The 12,631-nt window shown below is 31.5% G+C and overlaps 1 protein-coding gene across 1 annotated transcript; it reads left to right on the forward strand.

The window, feature by feature from the left end:
- The first annotated feature begins 5,534 nt into the window (after positions 1–5,534).
- Positions 5,535–8,827, forward strand: LOC111517882 (protein dj-1beta). Its single transcript, XM_023174163.2, has 3 exons — positions 5,535–5,711; positions 5,765–5,996; positions 8,547–8,827. Exons 1-3 carry the CDS (start codon positions 5,625–5,627, stop codon positions 8,792–8,794), a joined length of 567 nt encoding a protein of 188 aa, XP_023029931.2. The 5' UTR covers positions 5,535–5,624; the 3' UTR covers positions 8,795–8,827.
- The last annotated feature ends 3,804 nt before the right edge of the window (positions 8,828–12,631 follow it).

Below are 12,631 nucleotides of genomic sequence, written 5' to 3' on the forward strand. Positions count from 1 at the left end.
GAATATTGAAAATTTTCGGGACAATTTTAATGAAAAAGAATCTTCGAAATTCTATGCAAATTTATGTAATTATAATATTTTTTTTTGTCCTACGACAAAACTTCGATAAATAGGTTTGATTTGAGATGTAAATACTAACAATTTTATACTCAGGATACTGAAATTATCATCTATTGACAAAGTTTCTGAACAAATTTTTTTTACCATAATTATCAAGTAAGTAAGTATTATAGAGAACTTGAATGTGTTTGACTCCTATATGCTTCCATTCAATGAAATCCCAAATGAAACCAAAATTATTTGTGATATCATCACAGAAAACACGGTGGGCTTTTTTTGTTTCATGGCGTTAATTATTGACGTTATTAGTCTCGTATTCTATATTATATAAGTTAATAATTCCGCGAGCCACCTATGCATTATGACAAGTGCATTATGACTATCGCATTCCCATTAGCCACTGTAGCACAGCAAATTGACAAAAATAAGTTTTCACTTTGACATTCAAAGCTACTAAAATTATCCTGATCAACCTTTTATTCGGGTCTTTTCAATCTGTAACATGAAAATTGTAATGGAAAAAAATTTGAATGCTTTAGTTCACCCCAATAAGTACACGCGTTAATTCAAAGTGTTTTTCACAAAGAAAAATGGTTTATTTGTCAGCAACTTGTATTTGATAAATGTTCCAAACTAAAAAGAATGAGAGATTCATTTACATTTACTTTTTCTCCAATTAGGAAGATGGAGACAGCTTTCAGTCTCAAAACGTTAAAATCAGTATCGTTATAATTTATTAGCTCGTTTTTTGTAAAAACATTTTTGAATTTATGCAGTAACTTATCGGGGTGAACTGAAAAGTTTTTGGTAGGTAGGAGATTATAATGAAAAATGAGAAATAAAACTTTTTTTTACTACTTGTATTTTTAACTAATGTTACTGCAGTTTCGTCCTATACGGAGTTTATTCCATTCGTTTGAAAATATCTGTATAGAATGAAACTGCAGTAACGTTAGTTACAAATATAAGTGGTAAAGAATATAGAAAGTTTTATTTTTCATAAAAAGTTTGCCCTTTCTACACCTGTATGAAGTTCTCTTTTACAATTTTTATATTTTTTCAGATTGTGGAAAGTGAAGAAACTTAAAAAAAGTATAAAAAAACTTCGATTTCTTTTCCCCACAAAAAAGTGCTTATGTTCAATTTTCATATCAATTGTTCAGCAGTTTTTTCTTCAACGATTGATAAAAATGAAATGATGACCTAAATAAACAAGTTTAAATTATGGCAATAAAAGAAAATGTATTATTTACACAATCGAAAAGTTGATTTGAAATCTCCAGTTATTATTTTTCTGATTTATATATTATTAATAATTTAATCAATTTCAAAGGAAAATATTTAGTTTTCCAATTTAATAGTGTTTAATTTTTAATGATGATATCTTTTCATGATCATTTTTATAATTTTTTTCCTTCAATTTTATAGCAAATCTATTTGATTCATTTTTAGATTCAATTAAATATCACTGATGAACATATGAAGATTATGAACGAATGGTTACATGAAAATTTCATAATTCTTCGGTTAGTGATCTCAGGGTGACGAATTTTTCGTTTGTTAGAATGTATTTGCATTACAACACATATGTAAGTTCGGTGGTGTAATCTGAATAACAAGTTTTTGTTTTTATTGAGACGCCCTGAGCATTTGTTCAGTAGGTACTTTATTGTGAAAATAAATTTCATCAGCGTGTTGAGAAAAATCAGGCCTCTGAATAAACTGGTTCAAACGAAAGATTCTTTGAAATGACTATTCTCAATTAGAACTTTGTCTGAATCAAATAACTTATGCGTTGTAAGACTATATAACAAAATTAAAACACCATATACATGTTTGAAGATTAAAGAGTTCTTGACATGCTCTGAATAATGTCGGCAAACATTTCCGATAAATTGTTTTTCCACCACTTAACAAGCTCATCACTTAAAACAAAAAGATTTTGTTAAACAATCCGACAAAACTCAATTCATCGCCCTAATGCATCTTACAAAAGCTCGATTGGGTTTACATCAGGATTTTTCGGAGACCCAAACCATATGTGTTAAATGAACAAGTATTCACATGCAAATATTCTCTTGTAGACTATGGGAACCGTGTTAGTTTAATAAAATAATGCTTTTTGAAAAACACCCGAGCATTTTTTTGAAACATTCATATTGAGTACCCGGGAACATTGAGAGATTCAACAAAAAATGTGAAATTGTCATGTGTTGTGGAATGGGCAAAACATACTTTATCCTAGGCTTTATAAGTACTTGACTTCTGTGAAAGATCGTGACTATATAGTTCATTCTCCGCGATTACCGAAATGAAGTTGGGAGAATAATTCGTGTCCGACTAGTAGTTCAATAAATCGGCCTACTCTTTGAGAATGCCAATGGAATGTCTCTAGAGTCGTCATATTAGAATTAGTAATCGCAAATTGAATGTTGATAACTCCGATTCAGTTATCCTTGCTTTGGTATCAATTTCTTCATAGTTAACATCAAGTCCAAAGTAATTTTATATGGCAATCTCAACTTCAAATCATCCTTCACCTCCTATGATGGTCTTAAATTATATATACAACCTTGAAATGTTATAATCTCAAACCGATAGTATTTTAACCCACAAGGGTTACTGATACATATCCATTGACAATTAGTCAAATTGGGACTTATATACCATTAAATTCTAGAAATGACGTTTTATAGGTACATTTTTAACTGCCTCTTCAATGAGTAGGTACTTTCTTCATAAGAATTTCAAAGCTAACATGATACAAAATTAAGGATAAATGATGAAAGTTTGAAAATTCAGTCAGAATATCAAATTTCTTTGTGGGCTAGCAAAAATTTTCTCAAAATCAAATGAGAGCTATGGTACTTGCCTGAATGGCAAGAAGAGTTATGGACTTCTGGCAGAATCTTCGAGGATTGGCTCACTCCAAGGCGTTTATTCACCTTTCGAAGCTTGATTCTAAACAGTTGTTGGACTACAGTAGGGATGAACTACGATGTCTAACAGGCCTTCTTACAGGTCACTGTCATTTGAGTCATCACATGCAGAGACTTGGACTTTCGGAAGACAGTGTGTGTCGCCTCTGTCTGGAAAATGATGAAACTGCAGAGCATATACTTTGTGCCTGCCTCGCTGGGGACCGAATCAGGTTCTTTGAGTTCGGCAGATCCGTACTCTCACCATCTGAACTGAAAGACCACTCACCATACAAACTAATCGGCTTCGTTAACAAGCTGGGTTTATTTGGCCGAGTGTGAATAGGTGTGAGCCACAATAAACCCTTATGGGTTGTGGTGGAGGGTCGAATAGACCCACTCACTTTAGACGTACCTACCTATGGCACTTCAACCTAATTTTAAAAAACCATTTTTCCAAAAATTATAAATTTTTCTTGACTAAATACGAACTGCTTGAAGAATAATTTTCACAGTTTGATCCACCTTATAGGAAGGAAAAAATACTAGAATGAGAAGAACTTACTGACATCATGCACTCTATGTGATGCTCTTGAACATTAATCAGTTGGCAATAAAAATGATAACCTGTACATTTTTCTAGAAACTTACAAATTTCCTCATATAGTTTCAATAACGGAACATTGTTCGGAAGAACAATGGAATAATATTGAAAAATATTCATTCAGAAATCAAGAAATTTGTAACTTTAACATATTTTGGTAAGAGAACAGAGACAATTACGGGATTTTTTAGAAAAAAACAGTGTGGAAGTGGCATTCAAGCCACATGCCATATTATCCAATTTCTTTTTAAATGCCAAAGATAAAGTGGACAGGATGGAGAAATCTGCAGTTTATGAGCTTAAGCGTTTGGAGTGTAATAGTGTTTATGTGAGACAATGTGGCCGGGATTTCTCAAAACTGTATGCTGAATATGAAAGGTCTTTCAGACTAGGTAAGAATGATTCGATGTTTTCAGACCATTCCTTGGAATAAAATCATGAAATTTGCACTATGCAAGCAAGGTTTGGAAACTCGATTATTTGGAATCCTTGGAAATTCATAAGCATTGCGGATTTAACCTACTAAATGACCAAATTGACGTGGTTTACTCGCCGGTTTTTAGATTGGCGTACCCACATTGTCACAGGTAAACAAAATTCAGGTACTCGGTTAAGGACCGTCTTTTTTATTACCTATAGTGGTTTATAGATATAAGGATTAACATTGTTAATTATATCAGTTTATTATATTCGTTTGAAAATGACCTTATAGGTAGGACGAAACTGCATTTATTTTAGTTACAAATACAAGTAAGTGGCTTTATTTCTCATTTTTCATGATGATCTCCTACCACGTAGTAACGGCTACATTCATCAATTTATTGAAATATATATGGGGAATATCTTGGCACAGGAAGATCATACTTTCTTTACTAAAAATATAACTGTACGATATTCCTTTTTGCTATCATCTACCAGCTCAGAGAAAGTAATATATAGACACTTTGATAGATATATAAACGAAACACATCAGTTTGGAATGATAACTCCGCAAAGGTTCTCTTACACTTTCCAGGGAATACATTAACAATCTTAGCAGATACTATTAATACATTTTTCTCAAGTGGTATTTCTCCTGACTGTCTGAAGGTTTTAGTCATCAAACCATTATCCAAAGGTGATTGTGAATTGGCATCAAATCCAAGACCGACAAGACCGATTTCTCTATTGCCAACTCTGGCGAAACTGGTAAAAAACCTTATGAACCAATGGATGACTCTGCTTTTTTTAGTAATAATCTTTTGCTCAGTACATACCAGTCGGAAAAAGTACGAATTATGCCATGTTTGCATTACTAGAAAAAATATAACCCGGGTGTTGTAGCTGCAGTGTTAGTGATCTCGCTAAAGCATTGAAGGTGAATTGACTTCATTTGTATTCCGATGGCACCATAATAGTAGGTATAGCTCTCAAAAAACTATGTATTGAAGCTGATTTAGGTTCAGTAAAAAGTGGTGTGATACAAATGAATTATCTTTCAATACCTCAAAGACTTCCATGATAACTTTCAGGTGCAGTTTGGCCGACATTTTTCTAGATCATTCAAAAGCATTTACGAATTAACAACTGAGTTTTTATAGTTTGTAATTGTCTCTCGTTTGATACACATTTCGAAACTATACAAGAAACTGTCATCTAGATGTTTTTTAACAAGACTTATTTAGAGAGAATTAAGTTGGTCAGCTTCGAGAGCTGTCTATTTCCACATTTCAGTTCCCTTAGATATTCTGTTACAGAAGAGAACTTATTCAATTCCCAAAAATAATATGTATATTTTTGTTAGGGTGTAGTACTTCTACTTTGGACCATCCAGTATACAAAATTCGGTTAGTTTGTTTTCTTTATCTACCACTCGACTGAGAAGTTAGATTAACATAAGCACATAATTAAGGCTGCCTTCGATTTCGTAACTTTGATACTGTTATCATTTTATTTATAAAGAATAGAGTGTCATTTTTGTTTACATTAGTTCTCATTTCATTCGATTATATTACATTCCATCATATTAATTTCAACATTTCTTGTTATTATTCGACTGGAAAATGTCCAAAACAGCTTTGGTACTAGTTGCATCGGGATCAGAGGAGATGGAATTTGTTATTGCTACAGATATATTATCAAGAGCAGGGGTAATAAAAATAAATAATCTGCTACACAGCTTTTTTTTTTTCGTTTTTCATAGATTTTGGTCACAACGGCTGGCGTACCAGATGGGTCTCTTTTGCAGTGTGGTAGAGGGGTGCGAGTAAAACCTGACATAGGAATTTGTGAAGCTAAGTTGAAAGGACCATTCGATATCATTGTTCTTCCTGGAGGTTTACAGGGTTCCCTAGCTTTTGGTGGATCTACAGATGTTGGTGAAATGCTCAAAGAACAGGAAAAATGTGGAGGGTGGATTGCTGCAATATGTGCCGGTAAGGTCATAGTCAACAGATTTTGATCTCACTTTTGTTAAATCGTGTTTTTTCAAATGAAAGTGGGGAACTGCTATCAGAGCATAAAATTTCCTTTTCGACTTCAGAGTTGAATTTTTTTTAAAATCAAACTATTTAAAACACTTTACCCATACTAGACCAAAAATACTTTCTCTCGCATATTCATCAGTAGATGACTGAAACAGTTTTAGTCATCTCTTGATGATTATGATGCTAATATTGTTAGCAAAACGCGCGTCAGTCATCTTCTGATGATAATGCTAACATGGTTTTTTAGTATTTTCAATAGATTCAGTTTACGTCAGAGGTTTTAATTCTACATATCAGGTTCGATAAAATCGTCAAAGACGAAACGGACTGATTTAAGTTTGACGATAGTCGTATCACTAAGTGTTCACAGACTTCTACTCTTATTTTTAAATTCAAGATTAAAAATGTTCGAAATATATTGAAATGAAAAAATTTGAATAGAGATAGAAATAAAACTGAATTGAAGATTTATGAAAGAATAAAACAATACAAATATTTTATTTCACTACATTAAGTAACGTCATTACATTTGTACAAGGACAATAAAACGAAAAAATAACTAATCTTTCCTATAAAAATTATTTATAAATGATGACAGCACACAGACAATTGAAAATTGAACAGTTTATACAGGGTGTCCCTGGACTTCCTCTTTTCCTCTCGGGAATGTATAGATGGGGTCAAAATATCACCAGTACTTCATATAACTTTTTTTCCTAAAAGTCTTCGTAACCAAGTTACGGGCCCTCGAAGTTACAAAATGAAAAATGTTTTTCTTTGATAACTTTTCAAGTGAATATTCAAAATCATCCAAATTTTGGTAATTGACTAAACAAATGAATTCCTTCGATGAGCTTTCATGCAGGAGTCAGTTGTTTTGCTACAAAGTCAGGAACGGACTACCCCCGATGGTCCACACCCCAAAACTTTGAAATGACAGATATTTTTCAATATTTTTCAACAAATTAAGGTTACTTGGACAATTTTATGAATAAAAGTACTCGTGTGGAAAGTCGATCGGAGCAACGAGTCTTGATAAAAATGTAGTTTCACTCGACCACATCAAACCCGCTCGTCCACCATTATTTGAAATGAATAATTATCAAAGCAGAAATAATAATGATAACGTTAATTCAACAACATTTATAACAGGAATAATACAAAGTATGCTAAAATGAAGTCGTAAACAAAAAGTACAGTACCTATATGGAAGTTTAAGTCACAATTGTGATAGCATATATTTTTTCAAAAGAAATATCAAGTTCTGTAGATTCGTGGTGTTTTTAAACTAACAAGCTACTCTACTATGAAATATCGAAAAGTCCAGGGACACCCTGTATATAAGAATGATTAAGGAAGAGAGATGAATAAGATGAAAAAACCTTAATGTATTGTATGTAATGGAAATCTAGTATTTCATCAACAGGAAGCTGACACCTACTTCAAAATTGGAAAGTTGAAATTTGTAGAAGTAGGTATTGCTTTATTTTTTTAAATGTATTTAAACTAAGATTTTATACTTGCTGAAGAAGTATGTTGTACATTGAGATTCAATTTTTCTGTATAGCGCATCTAGTGTTGTAGTTGTGAGTCGAGGATATCTTGTAACACATTAAAAATGAACAGAGATTTGCAATGTTCTCTAGAAGACACATTAGTCAATTTTCATTTGTTCGGTGTGATAAAAATATCAAACTTGGAGAAAAACAGTGGCATACAATGATTTTTATCATTGTAAGGTATCAGGTAACCCTCTGTGACGTCGTTTGAATTATTATCCGTGATCTAATTTTATGTAAAGAAGACCATTCTTACTGCTGACGAACTCACCTAGTTTTATTAAAATCGGCAAAAAGACTTTTGAATTATTGAAAAAAAAACTGATACTCCGTTACTCGGAAACGAAGCTAGTTAGAAGGAAGTTAGCTAATCAACTTTTGGTAAAAGATCAAATGTAACGTGTCTTTGGTTAAATGTGTCTGCTAAAAATTCTAATTGCTTTTATAATTACATTCAAACCACAAAATTCCCATGGAACAAATGTATTCTTATTCAGTTATATTCACTTTATGTCGCCGAAATGAATATAAATAATTTAGGCTAAGTTAAAATAAGTTAGGTTGCGTGTAGTCATATGATTTAGGCATATATATATATATATATATATATATATATATATATATATATATATATATATATATATATATATATATATATAGTTTGGGAACCACTGGTATAATATATATTGTGTTTCGTATAAAATGTCGTTCTAATAAAGACATTATTATTATTTTTTTTGAAGGTGGGTGACAATGTTTCGTGGTGCATTTCATTAGTTCTCGCTCGAAGTCTCAGCAACTACTTGCAGTTAGTGAGTATTTGCTGAGACTTCGAGACTAGATATTCATATAATCTTCGGTAAAGGGCAGTGGTTTGAAGAGTAGAACTCGCTTTTCACTGGCTACTGAAAATTCATTATTAACTTCATCTCTGTTTTAGGTCCAGTAGCACTAGCCATGCATGGAATAGGCATTGGCAAGAATGTCACCTGTTATCCTGCCATGTGGAGTAAAATGGAAGAAAGAGGGAGTTATAATTATACAGGAAAAAGAGTAGAAATAGATGGAAATCTGATAACGAGCCTAGGGCCATCGACTTCCTTCGAATTTGCACTTGAGATTGTTGAGAAATTGGTTGGAAAGGAGAAAGCGGCTGAACTATCTGATATATTACTTTTGAATTATTAATCTTTCAAGTGAATATATTGTACTTGCGTTTGAGTCCAATTGAAATTTTTTCGAACCATTCCAAAAATTACCATTTACAAAATGAGCACCTAAGAGAGAAAATTCTCTGAAATTATACTCCTCCTTTCATCACACCTACAATTTTTGTTCAGGTTCAGGTTTGTGGTAAATACAAAAGTACTTATTCAGCTTCATTAAACTTTAGAGATTTCAGAACTGGGTTCGTCATTTCCAATCATTCTTCAGTCATTCAAAAATAACTCAATAACTGGATTTTTTCGGTGGAATAACACTTAGTAAATATTAAGTGACGATAAAATTGGACTTATCTCATTCTGTAGCCTCTTTATCATCAAACTATTTCTGTTCCTTCGTAGAAGAAACATTTTTCTCTGAAAATGTTTCATTGAGAATAGTTAGAAGACCACATGGGCGAAGTTACAAATACTTCAAATAGTTATCAGAAATGCGCTTCAAGAAATTCAGATATTTTTGTTTCCACTTCATTTTCATCAACAATATATTGGTGAAACTTCAATACCATGTAAAGTGCGTGAAACTGAAATAGATAAAAGGAACGAAATTGTCCAAACACGTTTTGAATTATAACGGTGACTATCGAGTGGAAATATTAGAGAACTACATTGACATATTTCTAAACTTCTTTGAAATCTGTCGTGGAAGTTTGAAATTGAATCGAACCAAAGAAAAACTGCAAGTTACAGTTGATATTTTAGTCCTGAGGACGGAGGCAGATTTTGGTCTCCAAAACATTAATATATATAAGTATCTATGTTTTTCTTGACAGATAAAATTATAGAATACGGCAAGTTACAGATAAATATCTCATTTTTTCTTCATGAAAAATACATTGAGTTGAAAGGGTGAGCTTGAAGTTTGCCCTTTCTACACTTGTATAAAGTTTTTCGTTACAATTTTAATTTTTTCATATTGTAAAAAGTGAGAATTTCAGAAAGATCAATATTAAAATTATGTTTTCTTCTATAAACAAAATATTTTTGTTAAATATTGTTTTGATGTTTTGAGTAAGTTCCTCAATACACATGAGTATATGACATCTTTAGAAGTGCAAAGAATGCTTGATTAAGAAGAATTTGGAACCACTGGCTTAAAATGAATCTAATCGAAAACACTTTTCTTAGTCATCTCCAGATGATGCTGATTGGGTTAGCGAAACACGTGTCAAGAGTCATTAGTTTTTTCTGGTGTGGAAAAAGTGTTTTCAATAGATACAATTAATGCTATTTTCTTTTTAAGCTTCCGAATATTTGTTTATTAATGCTAAAAGTGACATTATTCATTTGAAATTGTGAGCAGTCATGGCATGCCTAGCAGATGTGAAACTTTAAAAATAATATTTTGTAACTCCTGTGATGATTGTTGGGCACTGAAATATTTATAAAAAATATGTAATTAAAATATGAATGAAAAAAAATGTGGCTTTAATATACTAGTAAACTCAAGAATCTTAGCTAGTTATTGCAATATATTACTAAATATCTCAAATTATAAATATAAATAATAAATGTTTCAATATAAATTCCACCATCATTAGAAAATTAATTAATAAATTGAAAATGATGTTCCTGTTAATAACAAATGAGAAAAACATTCGCCCGGTACTTGCTGCTGATTATGAAATACAATTTTGTCAAGCTTTACGAAAGTGTTCCACTGCATCATTTTTCATAAAAATGAAATTAAAATCAATTATTAATCAATTTATAGAGTGATAGAGATAGAGTGTCGGTTAAATTGTGGCAATGTTGCGTATTTTAGAGTCCTATTCAATGATATAAAAAAAATCGAATATAGCTATTTTGGTTCTGGAGATATACAGGAAGAACCAAAAAATCCCAAATTATTTTTTTTCCTATATCTTATTTATTTGCAGACATATTGAAAATCTGTCCACATTCTGCCAAAGGCACTTGATGTGAGCTATCAGAATATGTCCATGAATCTTTTATATATGGTGTCATCTGACTTGGACCACCCTCATCTTTGAATTTTTAAATACGGACCTGTATTTTTTGTTATAGTTTTGGGATCGTAGACGTTCACTTCATACTATGAAATTAAATTTCATTATATATTTCGGAATGTTTAGGTAATATTTAATTATAATTGGGTGAATTATTCCCTTTTAAATCACGGCCCTGGAAATTGGTTGACTGAGTTAAATAAAACACAATAGCAACTTTCAAGTCTCCATATGTACCGTAGAGTTTTTAGAGAGTTTTTTTCCAGTTTTAGTTACCTATTCATATTTTTTATATTTCCATTGCTCTGAGCGATTTCTACAATGAACTTCGAATAAAAAAAGCTTTTATGATTATCTGAAACATATCTACAACAAAAATATATTATATGTGTTTTGATGAGCAGAAAAAGAAATGATAACAATAATAACATCCGAAACGAACATTATAATTGTAATGAAAATTAAAATGAAGTAATTTATATACACAAAAAATTAAAGGCGCAATAAATGTTCGAATTGGAGTCCTTATTCCATTTCGAAACAAATAATGGGCCAATGAGATGGCCTGCAAGATCACCAGATCTTACTATTTTGGACTATTTTCTATGGGGGGCATTGAAAAATAGGATTTACGCTGGCAGAGAGATAGAAAATGTGGAAGACTCGAGATTGAGGATTTTGAATGATTTCGCAACAATGCAGCAAATAAGTGGATTGAGGGCAATAAATATTATGAAAAACCGAGTTTAAAAATGTCTCGAAATGGAAGGACTCCAATTCGAACATTCATTGCGCCAATAATTTTTTTGGGTACCTATATAAATTACTTCATTTCAATTTTCATTACAAATATGTATAGTGACCGTTTCGGATGTTATTATTGCTATCATTTCTTTTTCTGCTCATTAAAAAACATCCCTACTAATATTATAAATGCGAATGAAAGTTTGTTTGTTACGGTTTTACACGAAAACTACTCAACCGATCATCATGAAATTTTGTACACATGTTCTTGGAGGTATTAGAAGTAACATGATATTTTTTTAAAAAAAATATTTTTTATGTAAGATGAAAAAATTGAAAATTATTTATTTTTGTTACAGTGAAATATATTTTAACATTTGTTGTTGCAATTCAATTCAATAAAGCATATTTTAAATTTTGGAACTTCATCGTATATGTAATAATTTTTAAAAATTAATAATCCCAGTCAAGCATTGAAATATAGTTCTCATATTGATTCATTTCTGTTATAACTGACACTTATTTGATGGCATAAATGCGAGCGCAGCCGCGTAAAAGCTAGTAATATATATGTTGATATGTTTCAGATAATCATAAGAGGTTTTCTTATTGTAAGTTCATTGTAGAAAATGCTCAAAACAATAGAAAAAATATCAATAGGTACCTAAAAATAAAAAAAAAACTCTCGAAAAACTCTACGGTACATAGGGAGATAGAGAGTTTCTATTGTGTTTTTATTCAACTCAGTCAACCAATTTCCAGGTCCGTAATTCAAAAGGGAATAATTCACACAATTATAACCAAATATTACCGAAACATCCCGAAATATAAAATTGAATTTGATTTCCCAGTATGAAATGAACGTCGACGATACAAAAACTACACCAAAAAATACATTTAAAAATTCAAAGATGGGGGTGGCCCAAATCAGATGACACCCTGTATAAAAGATTCATGGACATATTCTGATAGCCCACATCGAGTGCCAATAGCAAAATGTGGACAGATTTTCAATATGTCTGCGAATAAAGAAGATATAGGCAAAAAAATAATTTGGGATTATTTGGGTTTTTCCTGTATAACTCCAG

Source organism: Leptinotarsa decemlineata, unplaced genomic scaffold (genome assembly GCF_025532065.1).
Source record: "Leptinotarsa decemlineata unplaced genomic scaffold, Ldec_3_MD MMD2_tig00026354_RagTag_RagTag, whole genome shotgun sequence".
Taxonomy (NCBI): Eukaryota; Metazoa; Arthropoda; class Insecta; order Coleoptera; family Chrysomelidae; genus Leptinotarsa; species Leptinotarsa decemlineata.

Excerpts from the sequence above, each read along its gene's own strand:
- LOC111517882 (XM_023174163.2), top strand. The coding sequence starts at position 5,625 with ATGTCCAAAACAGCTTTGGTACTAGTTGCATCGGGATCAGAGGAGATG. Across the intron at positions 5,712-5,764 it reads ATATATTATCAAGAGCAGGG|ATTTTGGTCACAACGGCTGG; the intron begins GTAATAAAAATA and ends CGTTTTTCATAG. Across the intron at positions 5,997-8,546 it reads GATTGCTGCAATATGTGCCG|GTCCAGTAGCACTAGCCATG; the intron begins GTAAGGTCATAG and ends TCTCTGTTTTAG.